The following is a 23,845-nucleotide window of genomic DNA, read 5'->3' on the forward strand; positions in this document are numbered from 1 at the left end:
CAGCCATCATGATAGAGACCAGAAAGTGGGGGCCTGCTGGCAGGTCAAGATGAGCACCCTTACCAAGAACCAGTCAGGTGGGGCTTTGTTCTCAGACTTCATAGTCACTACAGTGGAGAAAGTCAAGTTTCTGTTGTTTAAGCTGTCTAGACTAGGAGACCGGAGATGGCTCAGTGGTTAAGAGCACTGGCTGCTCTCTCAAAGGACCTGGGTTTAATTCCTAGTAGTCACATGGTGGTTCACAAACATCTGTAACTCTAGCTCCAGGGGATCCAATACCCTGACTGTGGACACAATGTATGTACATGGTGCACAGACATACATGCAAGCAAAACATCCACGTATATAAAATAAACAATGAAAAAAACCCATCTAGGCTATATAAGACAAGAAAAACAAGACAACTGTAGGGGCTGGAGAGATGGTTCTGTAATTAAGAGCACTGCCTGCTTTTCCAGAAGATCCAGGTTCAGTTCCCAGTGCCCACATGGCAGTTTACAACTGTAACTCCAATCCTAGGTGATCCAACACTGTCTTCTGGTCTCTGTGAGTACCAGGCAGGCATGCCAACTGTACAGGCATATATTCAGGTAAAATACTCACATACATAAAATAATTAAAGAAAGAAATATTCCCTCCTTGGGCCTGACTGGAGAAAAAAAAAAAAAAACATGTATACTATAACATAATACTGTATTGCTGATATTATGTTAAAATGGGCTTTAAATCATTACAAAGGCAGGCCAGAATTGGATTTTTCATATTTTCATCAAAAAAGGGAAAATTTTAAAGGAAAAACGTTCCTCGTTGACAGTGTTTTGGTTCAAAGGGCACTCTAAAGTGTATTCAATGTAATGCCTCATCTCAATGAAGACAGGAAAGAAGACATGCCAATCCCTCCAACAGTAGCTTAGACAGAACGTGCTCAGTGTTACCTCCACAGTCATTTCCTTGGATTGTTCCTCTACGTGCTGAATGACTTCATAGCGAGTACATCTGTAATAACCACCAGTGGAAGAACTATGTTTCTTCCATTCTTCTAGGCAGATCCAGCAAAAGTCATACTTGCACTGTAAAAGAAAACACACATGCAGGTATCTCCATATATAATAAAAAAAAAATCACTCATTAAGTAGATCGTAATTAGAAGATAATGACAAAAGTATAATATTAAAGTTCATCTTCTTATGTTTATGGGCTCTGTGTCAAAAATGTTCTGAGTCCATAGTCTTCAGATACTTTTATCAGGGCTTCTAGTACTCGTTTGCTTACTGTTTAAACATTTAAATCTTGGGTATATCTTCTCCAGTGTGAACTCAACTTTAGAGCTGTCTAGTTATCGCAATACCGTGTTCTAAGTACTTCATGTTTCTCCATTGGTTATATATTGCCATCACTACACATTAAATTCCTATGTATGCATCTGTTTCCTAGGTTTGCTTTCTAATCTGTTTCTTACTCTGTATTCACATGCCAGTACCACAGTGGTTCAACTACTGAGGGTGTACAACGTATTCTCTTACAAGGCTACTTCCCCCTGCTTTGCTTTTCAAAGTTTTCCTAATTAAGTTTGCTCTCATTTGCCATATGAACATCTGAATTTTAGTTTACATAGATGCAAAAGAACAAGCTGCTGGCATTTTTGTTTGCTTCTTTTTATGTAAGAGGTTGTATTTCTATTTGTTTGCCATTTTTTTGTTTTAAATCCTTAAAGAAGATTTAAAAACATTTTCAACAAAGCCTAGAATATTTATTAAGCTCATTTCTAGGTTCAAAAGGTCTATATATTCCATCTAGATGTTGCCAGGAGACATGGAGATGATTATTTTCTGCAAATTAATTTTGTATTTTGCTACTAAGATGAATTTTTGTTGCTGGTAGTAGTTCTTCAGTTGATCCTTGTAAAACTTCTAGTATGTAATCATGCCATCTGTAAATGTAGTAGCTTTGTTTTGTTTTTGAGACAGGGTCTTGCTACATAGCTCAGGCTGGCCTTGCATTCATGACCCTTCTGCCTCAGCATGTGAATGCTTGGACTACAGGTATGTGCCACTACACACAGCTTTAAAGTACAGCCACTTTATTACTGTATTTCTAGGTTTTATAGTCTTATTTCTTGTTCCTGATTGCTGCTAGTCTCTGTATTAAACACTGTGGTTCTCTATGTTCTCTCTTCCCCTTTTATTGCATATCTGAAATCCTTCAACTCCCTGCTAATTTATTATGTTAGCTTAGTGGTTTACTTTTGAAGTAGTTTGTTTGAAGTAGTTGTTCTTCAAAAACTACCTTTTGGATTTCTTGCCACACTGGTCATTACTTTTAAAAATTACTTTCTGTCTTAAAAAACTTCTTACTGGTGTTTCTTAATTTACTTTTTAAAAAAATCTGAACCACATCCTCAATTTATTGTTTATTTTATATTATTTTAAATGAGCAAGACTGTAAATATTTCTGCATGGGTTTTAGCTTTAACATTCAGGCTCTGATAATGTGGTATTATCATTTCCCATAAATTCTTTAATTTCTTCGAGTTATTTAAAATATTAAAAATTTCTATAAAATTTAACAACTCCATAATTAATTTCTAATTTATTCTCTGTGATTAAGAATATTACTTGGTATAATTTTTATTTTCTTTGATTATAATAATCATATTTAAAATTATTGATTATAACAGCCAACACTTAAAGAGTATTACTGTTTTTCTTTAATGATCAATGGTCTATTGGGGAGGGTCATATTTTCAGGAAACACTCTGAATATACACATATGTTCTATCTACTGTAGTAATTATGATAGGTCTTTATCACTTCTATGTCTTCTCTTCTTTTGGTCTTCTTGTAGTCACGGAGAGTGACCTGAATTAAACTCTGCACTCATTTAGTACTTAATATGCACTTATTCAATAAAGTGTCGATTTGTTTCAAGGCTCTATGCAGATTCCTTTCATGGTTTATAAAACCAAACTTTGTGCCTGCTTTGATACAAATACCCTGTGATGTGGTTTAATTTATTTCTCAAAATTAGTGACAAAATTTTCATAAATCAACCAGACATTATCAACTATGGTAGAAAATAGTACAGTACAGAACTTTATTAATACTTTTACATGTTAAGGTTATTTTATGTAAATAAGTATACTTGTACACCAGAAGAGGGTATCAGATCCCATTATAGATGGCTGTGAGCCACCATGTGGTTGCTGGGAATTGAACTCAGGTCCTCTGGAAGAGCAGCCAGTGCTCTTAACCTCTGAGCCATCTCTCAAGCTCTTTTACATGTTAATACTTTTTATTTTTGGGGTTTTAAAATTAGTTCTCCATAGTGTCAGATTAAGTAATTTGAAAATTTAAGAATGAAAGATTCACATCCTGAGTGAGAAAACCCAGCCCCAGAAAGACAAACACGATATGTACTCATTTATAAGTGGATATTAGCTGTTAGGTAAAGGATAATTACAGTACAATCCATAGACCCATGGAGGCTAGGTAACAAGGAGGGCTCTAGGGGGAGACATATTGCTCTTCCTGGAAAAGGGAATAAAATGGCTTTTGCTGTTAGACTAGGGGCAGGTGGGGATGGGAAGAGGAGGGATCAAGTGAGAGGAGAGGGATGGAGGGAGAGAGTATGGGGAGAGACTACCAGAAATGGGGTTCAATATGGAAACCTAGTGCAGTGAAATTTACGAGGGTGACTCTATCAAGGACTCCTAGTAACCAGGCAAGGCTTCCAGTAGTGGGACTGGGACACCAACCCAGCCACAAAACCTTCAACCTAAAGCCGGGCGGTGGTGGCGCACGCCTTTAATCCCAGCACTTGGGTGGCGCACGCCTTTAATCCCAGCACTTGGGAGGCAGAGGCAGGCGGATCTTTGTGAGTTTGAGGCCAGCCTGGTCTACAGGGCGAGATCCAGGAAAGGCGCAAAGCTACACAGAGAAACCCTGTCTTGAAAAAAAAAAAAAAAATGGCCAACCAATGACTGGTCTAACCTGAGGCCCATGCTACGGAGGGAACCCATGCCTGACACTGTCTGGATGGCCAAGAACCGGAGGCTGGATAGCTCAGAGACCTAAGGTAGAATCAAAAAGGATGGGCAAGTCAAAAACAAAAATGAAATGATTTCTAATGATATTCTACTATACTCATAGATTGGTGCCTAGCCAAATCATCATCAGAGAGGCTTCCTCAGGCAGCTGCTGAGAGCAGATGCGGAGACCCACAGCCAAACATTAGGAAGAGAGAGAGCCCAAACTAGGGATTTCCATCAAGTCCTTCCCCTCATAGCTTGGGGAATCCTGCAGAGTGGGCGGAAGGACTGTAGGAGCCAGAGGGATTCAGGACACCATGAGAACATGGCCCACAGAGTCAACTAAGCAAGCCCTGCATGGGATCACAGAGACTGAATTGGAACCACGGAGCCTGCATGGGTCTCACCAGATCTTCTGCATACATGCTGTGGTTGTTTAGCTTGGGGTGTTTGTGAGACTCCTAACAATGGGTGTGGGGGTGTCTCTAACTCGTTTGCAGCCTTCATACTAGGTTTGTGCCTAGTCTTACTGCAGCTTATTAGGCCATGTTTGGTTGGTATCACCAGGAAGCCTGCTCTTTTCTGGAAGAGCAGTGGATCTGGGTGAGAGGGGAGGTGAGGGGGCCTGGGAGGAGTGGAAGGAGGGAGGGTGCAGTAGGGATGTACTGTAAGAGAGAACAGTAAATTTTAAGAAAGGTTTGTTTTATTTATTTAAATGTGTGTATGTGTCTGTGTTAGCATATGCACATGTATGTGTGCTTAGGCAAACGTGACTGTACAGATGCAAGTTTCTGGGCAATCAAAGAAACCAGAAGATGTTGGATACCTTGGAGGTGGAGTTACAGGCATTTGCAGGAAGCCTGGCTTGTTACATGGTACTGGGATCTCGTTATTGCTCTGCAAACACTCTTAACTTCTGACCCATCTTTCTATCCTCCTAATATTGAATCTTTGGCCCTGAGAAGTGTTGGATAGTGGTAGGTGCCTAAGAGCAGCTGGCTAGCAGGACCCCTTGGCTACTAGACAGAGTCAGGGTGTTCCTTTGGGTTTGTGATTCTCAGCTGAGAGCCTCCAGCTCTTTCCTCTCCCATGAGGGGTCAAAGGTCCCAGGCTTCCAGGGACTCAGAATTCCAAGCAGGGACAATAGCAGGAACCTGGAGTTGAAGGAGGATGCTCAGTGGATCTAGAGAAGATCCCTTAGCCACCAGGGTCTCTTGAACTCCACAGTCAAACCATGGAGGAGCTAGAGGAGAAAAGGGATGGGGTAGGGTGGGTGGGGTTGATACAGTATTCTAACTAAAAACACAAAAACAAATTAAAATTTTTCTAAGGGGGAATGAAAAAAGTATTTTTGAAATAAATTAGTTTATTTTCAGATGAGTAAACATGCCACTTTTTAAAAAAATGTTTAACACATTAGATTTCAGACAATGCAAAGTGTCTATTAAATCATAATCAACACTGAAGCATCAAAAGCCTAGGCAGATGGTAAAATTGTTTGTGTTACAGCATGGATTCAACTTTTTATGACATGTTTTATTTGCATATTTGAAAAATACTCTAAGTGGATTCAATTGTGTGCACTGAATCTAGGTAAGTTTTCTATGTCAAGATAAGAATATACCACTTTTTAGGTTCTTTCTTTCTTTTTAGGAGACGAGGTTTTACTGTGTAACTCTAACTGGTCTAGAGCTTGCTATGGAGACCAGGCTGGTCTCAAAGATTTACCTGCCTTTGCCTACAGAGTACTGGGATTAAAGCTTTGTGCTACCATGGCCAACTCAGTTTATATCTTCAATTTGAACAATTCAAAAAGTATACTAAATAAGGTTCTTACATTTATAGATCTTGTATATAAATGTTTTAAATCCCAGACAATCTCAAGCAACATCTGTTTATATTAGTTCCTTTGTATCATCAGTCTGATTAGTTTATGAAAATGTTCTTCCAGTAATCCATATTTATCAAGTCCTCACCGCTATGCTACGAAGGACAGAAAGGTAATCCTAGAGTCTACCTCAACAGCCAACTGCTGATTTTTTAGGTCAATATATACTTCTGTGCACATTTAGGAAGTCTACATTACATTTTCTAAGAACAAAACCAAATATGGAGTTGGAGATGAGACCACAGTTAGAGAAAATAATTTTGTCCAGTTCGACCAGTTAGAGAAAACAATTTTGTCCAGTTCTTAGCTGAACTAATAAGTATTTTTGAGTAATTTTCTCAGAAAACAACAGTAGGTTTTTTTCCTTCTGCCTCTTAGGGAATCACTGCTGCCTCAAAAAGTACATTTCTTTACATTAATTTTACTATAATGCAAACTTGTAAGATAATTTTGTAATTTCTATTCTTTTGCAAGTTGTAATACAATGATAATTGGTTTACGGACCAAAAAAAATCAAGTAATTCTTAGAGCAATGTTAACATATTTTATTAGTTTTAACTATTTTAATTTCTTTCACATTCTAAATGAGAAAAAATTACATTGTCTTAATATTTTAAAACAGCACTTAAAAACATAGTTGGTCCTTCTAATAAAAGGAAAAAAATGAAGACTATTTATTATAATTTTAAAACAAAACACTGAAACAGAGGCATGAGTTAATAAAATATTAACCTAATTCCAAGATTACAAAAACACAACAAAACAACTCAGGAAGCTTCTTTTTCTACAATGAAATCAGGAGAGCACAGACTTCCTTTCAATCCCCTAAAAGTTTCAGTCAAGTTGACCTCTGTAGGCATTTTAATTTTCAACTTAGTAATGAACTGAATTATTTATTTAGTTGATGGTTTTAGTAGCAGAATACCACCTTGTTTTGTACTAACTAAATTAAGACTAACCAGAAAGCACGGAAACACACGTTAGCATCTTACCTTGGCACACTGCATATGATTGCAGCCTTCATTCTTCTGTATTGGAGACTTACAGTTTGCACAAGGTTTGGAGTTAGTTAACAACCACAGACAATTGGCAGCATCCTCATAGGCTTCACTGACTCCAACGACTTTGAGGTATTGGGCACAAACATAGAAATATATGATTAAGCATACGACTCCAGGTGGGAGGGAACTAGACTTTTCTTTGCAGGGTGTCTCTTCGCGGTAATAGCGCATTTCTTTTTCCTAATAGTGTCTATGGGAAAGCTTTTACAACTGCTTCATTTTCAATAGTATAAGGACTTCTGTTCCAAAATTATTCTTAGAAAATCTATTTGAAAGGAGATTTCTCTGTAAATCTACACAAATAAACTGGGGAAGAACCAAAGTTTAAAAAAAGAGTATGTGCTTTGTTTAAATTAACTATTATAGCCAAGAAAATTATACAAAGAATGACTATGTTAGACCAAAAGGTTCTCAACCTGGAGGTCAAAGAACCCTTTCACAGGTGTCGCTTAAGACTGTCAGAAAATGGGTTAAGTTATAAGAGTTAGCTAGCAAGAAGCCTGACCCATTGGCCATATAGTTGGTAATTAATATAAGCCTCCGAATGATTATTTTATAAGTGGCTGTGGAACGCAGGTGGAGAGATTCATCTAGACCATGGGGCCTGGCAGGATTAGAGAAACTTCGGTTACATTTGGCTGTCCAATGTGTTGACTCAAGTTTCCACCTAAAACCTGAGAGAACTTAATAAGAGATTCTAAAACAGAGCCAAAAACAGCTTCCTACTCCATGTTTCATGTGGACCAAGAGATGCCGCAGCATTTGGGCTTGAGTACAGCATGGCGGATTCTCGCCTAGGTACACAGAGGTGTCTCCAAGCTGCACAGCATGCTTGTTGGTGGGCTAAGTGTGACTCTCCTGGGTGCCTCCACCATGCTGAGAAGCTGAAATGGGCAGAGTCGGCAGCCAGGGCTGCCACTTCAATTTTAGCCACGCTGCAGTTTGCAATGATCAGAAAAGGATTATAGATACACAAAAGACAGATTCAGATAGGATAAACCTCTAAATGGTTTACATTATGTGTAAAAATGTACATAGGCTTGGAAGAGAGAGGATAAGAAGGATAGACAGTTTTATAAAGAAATAGATAATTAAAAAAATAAAGTCTTTAAAGAGACAATAAAATTAATATAAAAAATAAGCCACATAAAGATGGAAATCACACAGAGAGTCTGGATTATATTGTCTTTGGGATTTTTTTTTTTTTGTTTGTTTTTCGAGACAGGGTTTCTCTGTGTAGCTTTGCGCCTTTTCCTGGAACTCACTTGGGTCTTTGGGATTTTTAACTGCAGAAAGACACTAGATTGTAAAGGTTGCTGAGTTAATTCAATATGTGTATTTTAAAGGTATCTTGACTTCAAAATTTGTGTCTAAAGATATACTGCTTTGGAAAAGAGGTTCTGCTTTTGTTTCCACAGAAGATGAGAACCTGTGGATTGCTTCCAGGCTAATATGATTTGATCAACCAAGACCCCCGGAAAGGTCGATACAGCCTCACAGACTACTACAGCCAAGATTTAACTATAATTCTTAATTTTCTCAGGATGCCCATAAGATTGCCAGTGCCCCCAGCCGGAAGGAAGTAGTATGAGAAGCTACACCCAAATTCCCAAAATATTGTTTATAAATGTTTATTTTTATTTAAAAGGGGTTGATTATAAATGCAATCTCTTTCTAAAGAAGAAAAGAGGATATTACAGATATGATAGGATGAAAGGGCAGATTATTGAATCTACTTTTAAAGAGCAACAACTTGTTTAAAATGTTTTACATTGATATAGATTTTAGTGTATTATAAATTTAAAGCTAATTTTGCTATACTGTATGTATATTTCTCCTGTTTAGGGTATTATGTTTGTATAGCTCATTTGAAATTATAATATATAATTAAGAAATATAGATTAATAGTCATCTATGATAATCAAACTTACAGTCATGTTAGTTAAGTTTTCTTGGTATACATAGATTTATTTCAGTTAGGTAGGTAATCTTCAAATACTTCAAAGATCTAGAGAATACGGCATTTAAAATATTTAAAACCTTAGACTTTCCAGACAGTGAGACACATCTGCTCCTGGCAACCAATTTACTTCAAAGAAGATGATGGGCATTGAAGATACTCCACATGGAGTTTTCTTTCCTTATGGCAAAAGTTAGCCACTTGGGCAAGAAACTCTTCTTGCCTGGACTGCTTGCTTGACAAAATGTTGTATTGATTGGACATACAGGACCCATGGAAAAAAGACACAAAATTTTGCCAAAACAAAGCAAGACGGACCCATGGAAAAAAAGACACAAAATTTTGCCAAAACAAAGCAAGATGGTCCTTCATGTTCCTGCTTCACAGAGGAGACTGCCAGATATTCTACAGGACACAGGGAGAAGCGACTAAAAAACTCTAGACTTAAAGGCTGAAGATGGATGCCCCAACATTGCAGAGGAAATTTGGGTGACTGTCTAGGCAGCCAGATGTCTCTGTCATTTCTACAATTATGGAAGTTGCTTGCAATGCACTTCCTGTTTTCTTAGGTGATATTATATCCTTCTGGGGTCTTTGATGTAGTTGTAATTATAATTTTCCTTGGTTATGATAAAAGATAAATTAGATGTGAAACTTTAGACTCACAGATAAATATAGGATAGATGATAAAATATTTTCTTTAATTTTGCCAAATACAAATAGACTAGATGTAATTCTTGCTTGATAACTGTTCTACTATATGTAATTTTACTATGTTAAAGTTAAAAGCTTCCTTTTTGATTAGACAGAAAAGGGGAAGTGCTGTGGGATGGTCTGTATGTCAAATTGCTGATTGATCAATAAATAAAACACCGATTGGTCAGTGGCTAGGCAGGAAGTATAGGTGGGACTAACAGAGAGAAGAAAAGAAAGAACAGGAAGGCGGAAGGAGTTACTGCCAGCCGCCACCATGACAAGAAGCATGTGAAGACACTGGTAAGCCACGAGCCACGTGGCAAGGTAAAGATTTATGGATTAATTTAAGCTATAAGAACAGTTAGCAAGAAGCCTGCCACGGCCATACATATAAGTCTCTGTGTTTACTTGGTTGGGTCTGAGCGGCTGTGGGACTGGCGGGTGATAAAGATTTGTCCTGATTGTGGGCAAGGCAGGAAAACTCTAGCTACAGGGAAGTGCTGTGGGATGTCTTTCTGTATGCTGTGAATATGTGTTGCTCTGATTGGTTGATAAACAAAGCTGCATTGGCCTATGGCAGGGCAGGATAAGGTTAGGTGGTACACTCCAACTAAAGACAAGATGAAGGGTGGAGTTGAAGAAGATGCCAACCTGCCACCCAAGGAGCAACAAGATACCAGCAGACCAGTAATGCCACAGCCTCGTGGCAACATGAGAGATTAATAGAAATGGGTTGAGTTAAGTTGTAAGAGCTAGCTAGCAAGAAGCCTGATCCAGTTCATTAGCTTGATCTGTTTGGGAGGCATCCAGGCAGTGGGACCAGGTCCTGTCCTCAGTGCATGAGTTGGCGTTTGGAACCTGGGGCTTATACAGGGACACTTGGCTCAGCCTTGGAGGAGGGCACTGAACCTACCTGGACTGAATCTACCAAGTTGAACTCAATCCTCAGGGGAGTCTTTGCCATGGAGAAGATGGGAACGGGGGTGGGGTGGGGGGTGGGCTGGGGGAAAGGCGGGGGGGGGGGGGGGAGGGGGGACGGGAGGGAGAATCCGTGGCTGATATGTAAAATTAAGTTAAATTATAAAATAAAAAGCCTGATCCATAGGCCATATAGTTGGTAATTAATATAAGCCTCTGAATGATGTGGACCGTGGATAGGAGAGATTGGTGCAGACCATGGGGCTGGGCAGGACTGGAGAAACTTCTGGCTACACATATTTCTGATGGCCTTAGAAACTGAGACACTGCTCCTCTACCCATCTCCAGGCAGGTCTGCCCATGTGCAGATACGCCCACATGTGAGTAACCAGAACTGTATTAAAGGGTCACAGCATTCCAAAGGCTGAGAAACACTCACTGTGTTATACTATAATTTATTTAGACTTTAATTCTTTTAGACTTTTATTTTGTTCTATGTGTATAACTGTTTTGTCTTCATGTATGTATGTGCATCAAATGAATACTTGGTGCCTGCAGATGTCAGAAGAGAGTGCTGGATCCCTTCGAACTGGAGTTGTGGATGGTTGTGAGCTACCTTGTAGGTTTGGGAACCAAGTTCAGAGTCTCTGGAAGAGCAACAAGTGTCCCTAACCACCGAGCAATCTCTCCAGCCCCTGAACTATACTTTCTTAAAACAGGCTAGTTGTAAACAAAATTGTCAGGAATTTTTCCGAGTAGAAAGCATTAAACACCAACATCTGCTTTGTGAGACAGCGCTTGCTATGCATAGTCCAGGCCACCTACAAATTCAGAATCTGCCCTCAGCCTTCAGAGTGCTGCAATCACAGAAGAGCACATTTTTTCCTTTCCTTTTTAAAGAAAAAAAATCTTTAATTACTTCCAATAAACAGATTCAATGGGATATGCCTAAAACTAAACACCATCTCTATAGATCCGTTTCTTTTATTTACCCATGTCTGTAAGTCATCTAGAGGGCTCAGACTCAGTCTACTGGGTGGACTGTCTTCAACACCCTCTGGCTAGGGTACTCACAGCACATCACTGACTCCACTCCTGACCCTTCCACTTCCTTTCCATCCTCAGTTTTGGGTGTTTTAGCTAGGGTCCTCTACATCTCTTACCTAGACAACAGAAACACAGGAAACCAAGGCATCTTTCCAGTTCCCTCTCCCTCCCACTTCCAACGATACTGCCTACACAGTGATCCTTTAAAAACAAAATTCTGCCTACAATCTTTCATTTGCTTCCCCTTGGCAAAGGGCTACAAGATAAAATCAAATCGATTTAGTAAGCAGGGTGAAGTTCTTCATGACTTGACCCATTCACTTGGCAAGTGTCGCCTGTGGATTAGAGATATGTGGCTCAGTGGGGAAGTGCTTGCCCCATACCAACTTGATCAATTGTCTTCTTTAATTCAATTTACTCTGCTATAATTTGAGATCTGTAGTCTTAAGGAATGCCACAATTTTTACCTTCCCTCTAGGAATTTAAAAAGTAAAACAAAATTAAAGTTTTGTTTTTTTCTGTAAGAATGGCAGCAATCTGTAGGTTTTCTTTTATTTTCTACCTCTAACTGCACTGGGAAGCCTTACTTTTTCTGTAGTGAAAACGATGTCAGGAAGAGTCACATAAGAATCACTGTAAGTGGCCATTCAAGTCAAGGCTTTGATTCCATGCTCTCTCTAAAAAGAGGTACAGAAAGGTTTTGGCTGTACTGTCCCAAGCAGGGGAGAAACCAGACTGTAGTTTTCATTTTTGTTTTTTTTGTTTTTTCCGAGACAGGGTTTTGTGGTGGTATTGTGTCCACCAAAATATTGTGTACTCTAATAAAAATATCTGGGGTCAGAGAACAGACAGCCACTAGATACAAAGGCTAGAAAATGGTGGCACTCACACCTTTAATCCTAGCATTCCAGAGATAGAAATCCCTCTGGATCTCTGTGAGTTCAAGGCCACATTGGAAATAGCCAAGCATGGTGACACGCCTTTAATCCCAGAAAGCCAGCCTTTAATCCCAGGGAGTGGTGGTAGAAACCAAAAAGATATATAAGGCGTGAGGACCAGAAACTAGAGGCATTTGGCTGGTTAAGCATGTGGCTGGTTAAGCTTCAGGCTTTCGAGCAGCAATTCAGCTGAAAGCCATTGGGATGAGGACTCAGAAGCCTCCAGTCTGAGGAGACAAGACCAGCTGAGGATCCGGTGAGGTGAGATAGCTGTGGCTTGTCCTGTCTCTCTGATCTACCAGCATGGACCCCAATAACTCGGCTTGGGTTTGATTTTATTAATAAGAACTTTTAAGATTCCTGCTACAGGGTTTCTCTGCGTAGCTTTGTACCTTTCCTGGATCTCACTCTGTAGACCAGGCTGGCCTTGAACTCACAGAGATCCACCTGACTCTGCCTCCTGAGCGCTGGGATTAAAGGCGTGCACCACCACTGCCCGGCTCCAGACTGTGTTTTAAAAGAAATGTTTCCTCAATCCTCACGTACGAGACAAAGAAGGGGGACAGAGACTGGGGCTGACTGACCCTGAGGAAGGAAGTGGCTCTGATGTGAACCAGGGCTGGGTTCTAGGAGCAGCCCTTCCATGGAACCTAGCAGCAGAGAGGGGCTGTCTTGCTGCACTGATCCTGCAAGCTACCTATACATGTTTGTATCCACAACACTGCAGCACGTGCTGCTGACTATAAAATACTGGTTTCTAATTCCACACAGCAAAGAGAAGCAGCAGCAGTAGTGAGGTGGTTGGACCATGTCAGTTTCTACTTGACAGAAAATGGTTGGTGGGAAGAACTCACATTGTTTGGCAAGGACAGGAATCTGAGAAGGAACTCAGTATGGTTAGTGTGGTCAAGTTATGGAGCCAATGCTGTAAAATCTAAACATATTTAAAACATCTAATTCTTGTTTAAGAGAAGGGGGCCTTTATTCTCTTCTCCACATCAACATTATTTTTAGTTTAGAAGCTCTAGCATATTCTTATGATCCGTATTGTTCATTGTTATAATAAATAAAGCACAAAGGCACTCAAACAAAGCCGCTGTGTGAGGCACAACATAACACTTTTCTTCCACTCTTGGAGAGCAGGATCGTTTCTAACCGCATTCTAGGGGTTATATGACGGCAATCAGGAATTGACCAAGTACTGTTATGATAAAACTTCTGGAGAAAACGTCTTCACTCAGTTCTCTGAACTCACCCTTCTGGGCACTTGGGATGCACGTCCCTCCCTCCCTCCGGTCAGTGTTCTTACCCTGCTGACTTTCAAACTCTCCCACTCACCTCCGCTGGCCTGGAGAGAAACCCTTGAGTGTGACACAAGTGTAGTGAGCACACTCCTAGGTTTCTCTTGGCAACTGAGACTTTCAGTGCAATCTCGGCTTTGGTTCTACTTTGGTAGTTACTTCCCAGGTGGACATTCTTTCTTCTATCCTGTTTTCTAACATTCTTCCCATCTTTCTGAATCAAAACCTCATTTGGACAATTTAAAGGAAAAATTTTAATTTGTAGGCTGTCTCTGGCCAACACAAATATCATGCATCCTACTGCTAGCCTTACACTTCTTTCCTACTCTTCCCACAGGATCCTTATCATGTGCAAGAATATTCTTTCCCAGGCTCAGCACTAACCTCTTCTCACCAGGCAGGGTTTTTATCCTCCTTCCACAGTAGAAACTTATCTGAGGTCCTGGAATAACTGACCCGGTTTTAATACGGTGAGGGACAGCACTGTGCTGTCCTAACTGAAACACTGCCTCTGGAAGAAGATGAAATTTACAAGTCTCAGGGAACTCCTGGAAGTTACAAGATTCCCAGGGCCCTGTGCCAAGGTTATAGCAGAAGTAACAAGTGCTGGGGAGAAAAGACTCTCCAACTAGCTGGCCTGTCACTAAGCTGTACAGGAACTCCGGGAACACAGCTCTTCAGGTATCACAAGTCGAGGGGAACTTTCTCACGACTCAGCTGCCTTTGAGCCCACCATTCTCCTGCAAGTAACCTCCATAAACCCACCGGTTCACTAAGCTAGACTGGGTGGATTTGTTTCTCTGGTCTGTCATAGGTGCCCTGTCTGGGCTGAATAGACATTAGTTCATACTTTCCCGAGAAATGTGACACAAGTAATTCCAACTATAAATTCCCCTATAGTATCTAATCAAGAAAGTGGAAGAGTTGTATGAAAATAACTTTAAGACATTGAAAAAAGAAACTGAAGAAGATGTATCAGAAGATGGAAAGCTCTCCCATACCTACTGATAAGTAGGATTAACATAATAAAAATGGCCATCCTACCAAAAGCATCTACAGATTCAATGCAACTCCCCCACAAAATTCCAATACAATTCTTCACAGATCTTGAAAGGACAAATTTTCAGCTTCACATAGAAATACAAAAAACAAAACAAAACAACAACAACAAAAAAACCCCATGATAGCTAAAACAATCCTAAATAATAAAAGAACTGCTGGAGGTATCATCATCCTCAATGTCAAATTGTACTACAGAGCTATAGTAATAAAAACATCATGGTATTGGCACAAAAACAGAAACACTGATCAGTGGAATCAAATCAAAGACCCAGATATAAATTTACACATCTATGGACATCTGATTTTGACAAAGGCTTTAGAAATACATACTGGAAAAAAGTTCGCATCTTTAACAAGTGGTGTTGGTCAAACTATAAGAGTGAAGGCGTGTAAGGCCAAATGAGCTGGTTACATATGGTTTACATGACCTTTCCTGGGAGGGGTCTATTTGCATTCAATAGAGAAGACAATGTCAGGCCACAGTCACAACACCATCCACCCAGGTACAGTTTGGTGAACCAATGTGTTTACTGGGGATCACTTACAGGAGCACAGGTGACCCAGAGGCCTAGACACAAAGGTCAGGTAAGCATGGATGATGACTCACGAAAACTGCATCCCCCAACTTCTATTGCACAGGGAACATGCAATCATTCCCTGCCAGTTTCCTGAGGTGGATCCAATGAGAAATATTCCATTTGCGGCACTGTTTGGGAGTCTCAGCTGACGAGGCCTTGCTGGAGGAAGATGTCACTGGGGGCAGGCTTTGAGAGCTCAAGGCCCTGTCTCTTTGCTTTATGCTTGTTGACAAGATGCAAACTCTGAGCCTGGTGCTACAGCTGCCATGCCTGGTGCTAGCTGCCATGCTCTGCTATCATGGACACTCATCTCTCTGAAACCCTAAGCACAGATAAACTCTTCCTTCCTTCTCTAGCTTGGCTCATGGTGTTTTATCAGAGCAATAGAAAGTAACATATATGTCCTTTAAGAATATCCCCTCCAACACTTGCTTTACATATCAAACCACAGACTTAGGCCAATTCAGTTTTAGAATAAAATAGTGTGTTAGATTAATTACATCTTGTAGCATAGCAATCTTCAGGCAACTAGGCAGAATGCTAGGTTTCAAACAACGACACTGCATTCTCTTTAAACTCCTCCGCTGTCCATTTAAGTCCACCTGATCTAACCACTGCCTGCACAGCTCCATTGCTCACCACACCATCCTGCAGTGCAGGACTGAACGTGCAGGCCTGTGGTACGCCATGTTGTTTCACAAAGTTACTTCACCCTGCCCCTTAATGTGCTTCCCATTTGGTACACAAGAAGAGCATGGATGTGGTTGCAAACACGCAGTTTAAGCATCAAATCTGTTACCCTCTCCTGAGATGACTGACTCCATTCTCTCCTTTCCCTCACAGCTCATCACAGGAATAATATTCTCTTATAATATCTGCGGCACTTATTTAAAATATAAGTGTTAGGAGCATGGATGGTATCTAAATTTTATATTCTAACACAAACAGTACTTAAATAAGGAAGACATCATTTAAAATAAACAAATTACTAACTTTTCTTAGCATTTCTACTGAGCTTGAGGCAAGTACTTCTAGAAGTCCACTGGACATCTTCAACCATTTATCCCTCAAGTATCACACATTCAAAATGTCTACATAAAGGGCCATTCTTTTTTCTAGAAAGCAACTTCTCTATCTGAATTTGCTAACTCTGACTAATGGTATAATGATCTATGTTATGATACAAATTAGAACCCTCAACTTCTCAACTACTGGTCTATCCATCCTTCAAGCAACCCTGCTACAGTTACCAGCTATTCTGATAACAAGAGGGTTGATAAACATCATGAGCCTGTGTGAATGATGTGCTCCACGGCTTACTCTATTGAGAGTAAGTGACATTCCAATCAGCAGACAACATCAACCTCAGGGATCTACAACACTGAGGACTATCCCTTAGGCAATGGGCAATTCCCTTCCATAATACAAGGCCAAAGGTCTCATGGCTTCAGTCTCTCGTCAAGTGAGACTTCTGATATGAGTACAAATGCCTCCTCCATACTTTGTGCAGAGAAGCCCAGAGTCAGTTCCCAGTCCATCTCCTCCAGGAGAGCCTGCAGCACTCTTTCTCCCTTCAATGCCAGAAGGCTGTTCCCACGCTGACTGAACTCTATGCTACCTTAGGCTACCTCATCTATATAGTAATCTGACAGCTTCTCCTAGTCTCTGCCCTCCCTAAAGGCTGATGGCATCTTTATTATGTGTTTTGCTCTGAAATATAGATTCACCAAGTGAATTCTTGATCCTGATTTGAAACATCTCACACTAACTCTAGTATCTAAAACACATATGAAGACCCTCACTAAAGCTTCACTTATATTACTTTAAAAGGAACTAGCTGCTGTTAAACACTTTAGATAATGGAAGTTATTACAAAGAAAATATATTTATTTGTTAAATATGGGAATTGCTATTGGGAAGAATGTAAAAAGGAATCTTTCAGAAATTCAAATCTATTCTGTCACTTGATACATGCTTTACAGTCCTCAATCCCAGTGCCATCTCATCTGTAAAATGGGATTACTAATATCACTTCATATCCTTTCCATGATGGAGCAGAGATAATGCATTTATAGGAGTTTCAGTATCTGAACCAACTAAGCAGGTATACTGGCTGGTTCTGTGTGTCAACTTGACACAAGCTGGAGTCATCAGAGAGGAAGGAGCCTCAGTTGAGGAAATGCCTCCATGAGACCCAGCTGTAAGGCATTTTCTTAATTAGTGATCAGTGGGGGAGAGCTCAGCCCATGATGGGTGGTGCCATCTGTGGGGTAGTGGTTCTGGGTTCTATAAGAAAGCGGGCTGCCCAAGCCAGGGGAAGCAAGCCAGTAAGCAGCATCCCTCCATGGCCTCTGTATCAGCTCCTGCCTCCAGGTTCCAGCTCTGCTTGAGTTCCTGTCCTGACTTCCTCCAATGATGGATTACAATGCTGAAGAGTAAGCCAAATAAGGACATTCCTCCCCAACTTGCTTTTGGTCAGTGTTTTGTCACAGCAACAGTAACCCTAACTAAGACAGAAGGGCTCCCATGGGCTCACAGAGACTGGAGTGGTAAGCACGGGGCCTGCATGGTCTGCACCAGGTCCTCTGCAGACATGACATGGCTGTTAGCTTGGTGTTTCTGTGGGACTCCTAACAGTGGGAGCGGGTTATCTTTGAATCTTATGCCTGCTCTTGAGACTTTTTTTTCCACCTATTGGGTTGCATCATCCAGCCTTGATAATAGGGCTTTTGCTTTGCTTCATTGTATCTTGTTTTGTTGTGTTTGGAGGAAAATGGTGGGGGAGTGGATCTGGGAGAGACGGAGCTGGGAGGAGTGGAAGGAGGGAAACTGTGGTCAGAATGTATTATATGAGAGGAGAGTCTATTTTCAATAATGAAAAAAAAAGACATCTCAGTGTTTAAGTAAATATACAGAACTGCATAGTAGCAAGAATTAATTTCTCATGGGAAGTTTCAGTGGAATAAGTTTTTTTCTTACTATAGACCATAAGGTTCATCCTCTAAAGTACAGAAAAACAAGGTGGCCCATTTAATGATGAAAAGGGCCTCGTAAGAGACTTAAATGTGACCCTCACTTGCACCTCAGGCTAAAACATCTGCCTGTGATTCTGCTCTGTATATATCCATCTCCAAAAGGATTTAAGTGAGAGAGGCTATGGGGTCTAGCATTAGCAAATTTGAAAATTTCTCTTCAATGAAGATTACGAGAACTCTGACATTATTTTTGAATGTCCCTAGGAATATGTAGCATGGCTATGTAAAATTCCACTTACGTTCCTCTGGCTTCATTTCAGTTATTTTTTGTAGCCAGTTTTTCCATGTTTGGCAGTCACAAGGCTCATGTGCTTCACCAAGGCACTCCCTAAAAAAACAAAACAAAAAAGCCATCAAAAAATAGTCCTCATCACTATCTGGATAAAAATACATGGATGGTAAATATTAATCCAATTTGAAAATTGAAAAAATTAAGGTACAAATGATATATGAAGCATTTCAAAAGTGGATTTGAAAATGAGATTCCAAAGCTAGACAACTTTAGTCCAATTTTTAAAAATCAGTATGGTCATATATTTTAAAAGTCCCACATAGATTATTTAGTATACAACTGTGTTTTGCAGTTTTCAGAGCTATAAAACAACTATTAACTGCTTTTAGCCTCATGTAGACTTCTAACTCTTGATTTCAGGTGTGTTCTTTGTTACCAGCACCACATGCTCTTAGAGGTACATTAGAGTAGGCCCGACTACACCACCCCATCACCCTCCCTCATTATAGAGTTTGAGAGCACTGTTCAAGTAATTCTTCTAGTTTGATCTACCTGTGTCCACTCACTGCAGCCCCAGGGCTGGGCTTACAGACACCTGCTACCAGGTCTGGCTTTTATGTGGGCATCGGGGATCCAAGCTCAGGTTCTCACACTTGCTCAGCATGCACTGAATCCACACAGCTGTCTCCCTAGCACTGCAAATCTTATTTGTACTGCTACATCTACCTCCAAAACCTCTGGTAACTGCCTTGCAAGCAACCAACAGTTATTTTTACTGGGATCTTGGAAATCAGATATAAATAACTGAAAATAACAATTTATCATTTGTAATTCAATTATACATTCTTTCTATGAATATATTAGAGCACAAATATTAAGAAAGAGTCTAAACCCTTTTAAAAAAATCACTCATTTTGATTCAACATGGTACACATTGTGTACCATGTGTCACTAGGGAGAGAAACTCCAAAAGCTGGACATATTAACACCATTGTTACTACCTTCTTAAATGAACATTTTTATTTATAAAGGTTAAGTTTGTTCAATGACATCATGAAATCTGCAGGCAATTGGATGAAACTAGAAAGTATCATCCTGAATGAGGTAACCTAGACTCAGAAAGACAAACATGGTGTGTACTTACTCATAAGTGGATACTAGATTTAAAGTAAAGGATAATTAGACTACAACCCACAATTCCAGAGAAGCTAGGAAACAAGGAGGACCCTAACAGGGACGCATGGATTGCCCTGGGAAGGGGAAATAGATGACATCTCCTAAGTAAACTAGGGATGTGGGGGGGGGGCAATGGAGGGTAGGGAATGGGGGAATGGGGACATAAGGAAAAAGGATGGTCGAGATGGAACAGGGATGGAGTGGGAGAGCAATGAAAAAAGTATCTTGATAGAGGGAGATATCATGAGGATAGGGAGAAACCTGGTGCTAGGGAAGTTCCCAAGAATCCATAAGGATGACCCCAGTTTAGACTCCTAGCAATAGTGGAGAGGTGCCTGAGCTGGCCTACCCCAGTAATCAGATCAGTGAATATCCTAACTGTCATCATAGAGCCTCCATCAGTAACTGATGGAAGGAGATGCAGAGGTCCACAGGCAAACACCAGGCCGAACTCCGGGAGTTCAGTCAAAGAGAGGGAAGAGGGATTCTATGAGCAAGGACAGTCAAGATCATAATGGTGAAACCTACAGAGACAACCAAACCAAACTAATGGGAGCTCATGAAATTGAGATCAACAGCTGTGGATCCTGCATGGGACTGGACCAGGTCCTCTGCATAATTGAGACAGTTGCGTAGCTTGATCTGCTTAAGGTGCCCCTGGCAGTGGGATCAGAATCTATTCCCGGTGCATGAGCTGGCTTTTTGGAGCCCATTACCTATGGTGGGACACTGTGCACAGCCTTGATGCAGGGGGAGGAGCTTGGACCTGCCTCAACTGAATGTACAAGGCATTGCTGACTCCCCATGGGAGGTCTTGCCTTTTTAAAGGAGAGAACAGGGGATGAGATGGGGGGGGGGGAGATTGGGAGCGGGAGGAGGGATGAGAGGGGGATATGTAGTTGGTATGTAAAATGAATAAAAAATTTCTTAATAAAGATAAAAAATTAAAAAAAAACTAAAAAAGGTTAAGTTTGTTAAGACATACCAACTGACCTAGATAAAGCCTTACAAACTAAGAGATAATATTTCACTATATTAAAAATGTACTGATAATGATTTTACTTCATACTCATTAGCATAATTAGTACTGAAAACTAGAAATAACAAGTATTGGTGAGGACTTAAAAAAGTGGAACCCCTGGGCACTGTGATAGACAGTGTGCTAATACAAATGCTAATACTGATGTAGCTGCCTGGAGAACAGCTTGCTGGTTTTCTCCAGGGTGAAACAGGACTACCATCGAACTCAGCAACTTCAAGCTCAGGGATTGCATTATTATTGTTTCTTCACTGTGACAAAGTAACACCATGACAGAAGCATCTAGGGAGGGGCAGGCTCACTTCGGGTTTAAGCAGGGGATTCATCATCTTGGTGGGGAAGGCATGGGGCTGGGGTCCCACCTATGACACAGCAGCAACCCACTTCCTCAGGCTTGGCCCCGCGTCTCAGATGCTCCACACTGTCCTGAAACAGTGCGTCAGCTTGGGACCAAGGGCTCAAACACACGCCCTTCATTTGTTAAGGGAAATAAACCAGATACAAAGGGATAAAACCTGTAGGATTTCACTGCTATTACATGGAGAGAAGGCTGATTTACAGAGAAAGAAAAGGAAACAACAATAACCAAGGCTGTTGGGGAGAGGAAGAGGAGAACTGCTGCTAATAGTCAGTCACAGGGCCTCTGGGGATCATGAGAAAGGTAAGAGGTGGTAGGTGCACTTAACAGACACTCAAAAACCCTAGGTTGTGTAGAAACAGAAGTGTATGTGTTACATGCTGTACAGTGCAGACTCAGATCTGTGATAACGGCAGACTTTCACTAGGCACCTGTACTAGCACACACAAGTAAGGAGAACATACTATAACCATGGATAGAAACAGTATCCCATCTCGTGCTTGAGAATTCATGTGGGAATGCAGAATCTACATTTCTCACCACTCATTTAAAAAAAAAAAAAAGCCTGCTTGTTAGTAGGAAAAAAAATCCTAGCATGCAAAAAAAAAAAAAAAAAATTATAAATTGTCAGCAACTAAAGGAAATGAGTGAAATTAATAAATATAAATTAGTTCCATTAAGTTTTTTTCACCTCTGGGTATTAAATAGCATATTCACTATCTTCTCCTAGAGGAATCAATACTATAGTATATTGGTCCTGCTGTCAGATTCTAAAAGAAAATGATGGAGCAAAAACCCAATGCTGTCAAACAGAATCTAAAAAGCCAAACAAGACTTCTTGAAAAGGCTGTAACTGCTTATCAAAGTGCATGGTTCTCTATGACCATGTGGCCTTAGACGGCAGCTGAAGGCCTTCCTTCCCAGAGTCTCACAGGACACAGGAGGTGGGCACAGTGTTCCTAGGAGCACTAAGAGTGGGTGTAAAGGAGACACTCCAGCAGAGGTGGACATGGCTGTTATTCAATGTTATCTTTGAGCACCAACTCATCCCAGAAGAGGTTTGGACTCCAAAGTAATGTAATAATGGCTACTAGATAGAGTAGCTGGGTGATAATCTAGATTGCAGATGTAGTCCTGCTGATATCATAAAGCTAAATTCTTTAAGTTTTTTGTACTTCTGAAATATAGTTTTGCTGTATAAGTAGCTGGCTTCAAGCCTGTGATTCTCCTGTCTCTGCCTCCCAAGTTTACAAGGATGCACTACCACACCTCACTCCTAAAAAAGTTTTAATCGGTTATAACTACCTGGTATCTATTGAAATTTTATCTCAAGATGTCCACAGAACATGTTACAGAGGACAATGTTGGCTATTTATAAGTGGAATTGAAGAAAAACAAGGCTGTCTAGAGCTTTCACCCCCAGATGCTGACCTAACATCAACAGAACAAGAACGGCCCTTTCTTGAAGATGGTCAGGATGCGTAACTGTTGGCAGGAATAGAAAGTGGCCAAAAAAAGGAAAACCTTCTACTCCTTTCAAGCTTTATTACTTGAAAAAATTTCTATCAAGAAGTTAGATATTTAAGTTACATGTAATTATAGAACCTTAGTAATCACAAATCATAAGTGAATTAAGTAAGAATTGTCATTTTGATAGTTATTTGCTTTAGTTAGAGTTCTGAGTCTTGAAGGCTATGCTCTAAGTAACTACATGTATGCATGTGTGTGTATATGTGTGTGTGTAGGCCAGAGGTTGCCACTGGGTGTCTTCCTCTATCATTCTCCACTTCATCTACCTATCTATCATCTGTCTGTCTGTCTGTCTATCTACCTACCTAGGCTCTATCTATCTATCTATCTATCTATCTATCTATCTATCTATCTATCTATCTATCTATCTATCTATTTATGTATTTAGTTAGGTAGGTAGTTATTGAGGCAGGATCTCTCACCGAAGCAAGACTAGTTGGCTAGCAAGTCCCAGAATCTTCTTTTGTTGGCTTGCCCAGTGCTGGTTAAAGGTGCACACCACCACTTTTGGCTTTTTATTTGGTGTTGGGTTTCAGAATATAGGTTCTCATGCTTGTGAAGCAAACACTTTGCCCAGGGATCCATCTCTCTAGCCTCTGAACTCATTTTCCAAACAACTCTTTGGTATTGGTGTCACCTACCCCTTTCACAGGGGTCACCTAAGACCATCAGAAAACACATTATTTCCAATGGTCTTAGGAGGACCGGAGACAGTGCCTCTCTGTCTCCAGGCGGGTCCGCCCACATGCAGACACACAGGAGTACCTGGAACTGTATTAAAGGACTGCACATTAGGAAGGTTGAGAACCACTGTAACAGAGGATGCTTGTTTATCACTGAATCACACCGTGAGGCACTGGCAGAGTTAAGGCTCAAATGCAGACTCTTAGAATATCAATATGTACTTTACTGAAATTCAGTAGACTGAACTTTTAAGCAGTGTTTGAATATGTTGTTCTGTAAAAAGTATTTACAATATTTTAGCAATGGTTGAGATTA

The 23,845-nt window shown here is 40.4% G+C and overlaps 1 protein-coding gene across 7 annotated transcripts in view; it reads right to left on the reverse strand.

The window, feature by feature from the left end:
* Positions 1-23,845, reverse strand: part of Ankib1 (ankyrin repeat and IBR domain containing 1) — a 115,373-nt gene that overhangs the window by 13,000 nt on the left and 78,528 nt on the right. For all 7 annotated transcript variants that reach the window (XM_028862776.2, XM_028862770.2, XM_028862761.2 and 4 more), the window contains 3 exons: positions 18,751-18,839; positions 6,908-7,038; positions 936-1,070 (listed from right to left, as the gene is read on the reverse strand). In XM_028862776.2, coding sequence (XP_028718609.1) covers positions 936-1,070; positions 6,908-7,038; positions 18,751-18,839 — 355 coding nt within the window. The remainder of the gene's footprint in view (positions 1-935; positions 1,071-6,907; positions 7,039-18,750; positions 18,840-23,845) is intronic.

The sequence above is a fragment of the Peromyscus leucopus genome, chromosome 3 (assembly GCF_004664715.2).
Source record: "Peromyscus leucopus breed LL Stock chromosome 3, UCI_PerLeu_2.1, whole genome shotgun sequence".
Classification (NCBI taxonomy): Eukaryota; Metazoa; Chordata; class Mammalia; order Rodentia; family Cricetidae; genus Peromyscus; species Peromyscus leucopus.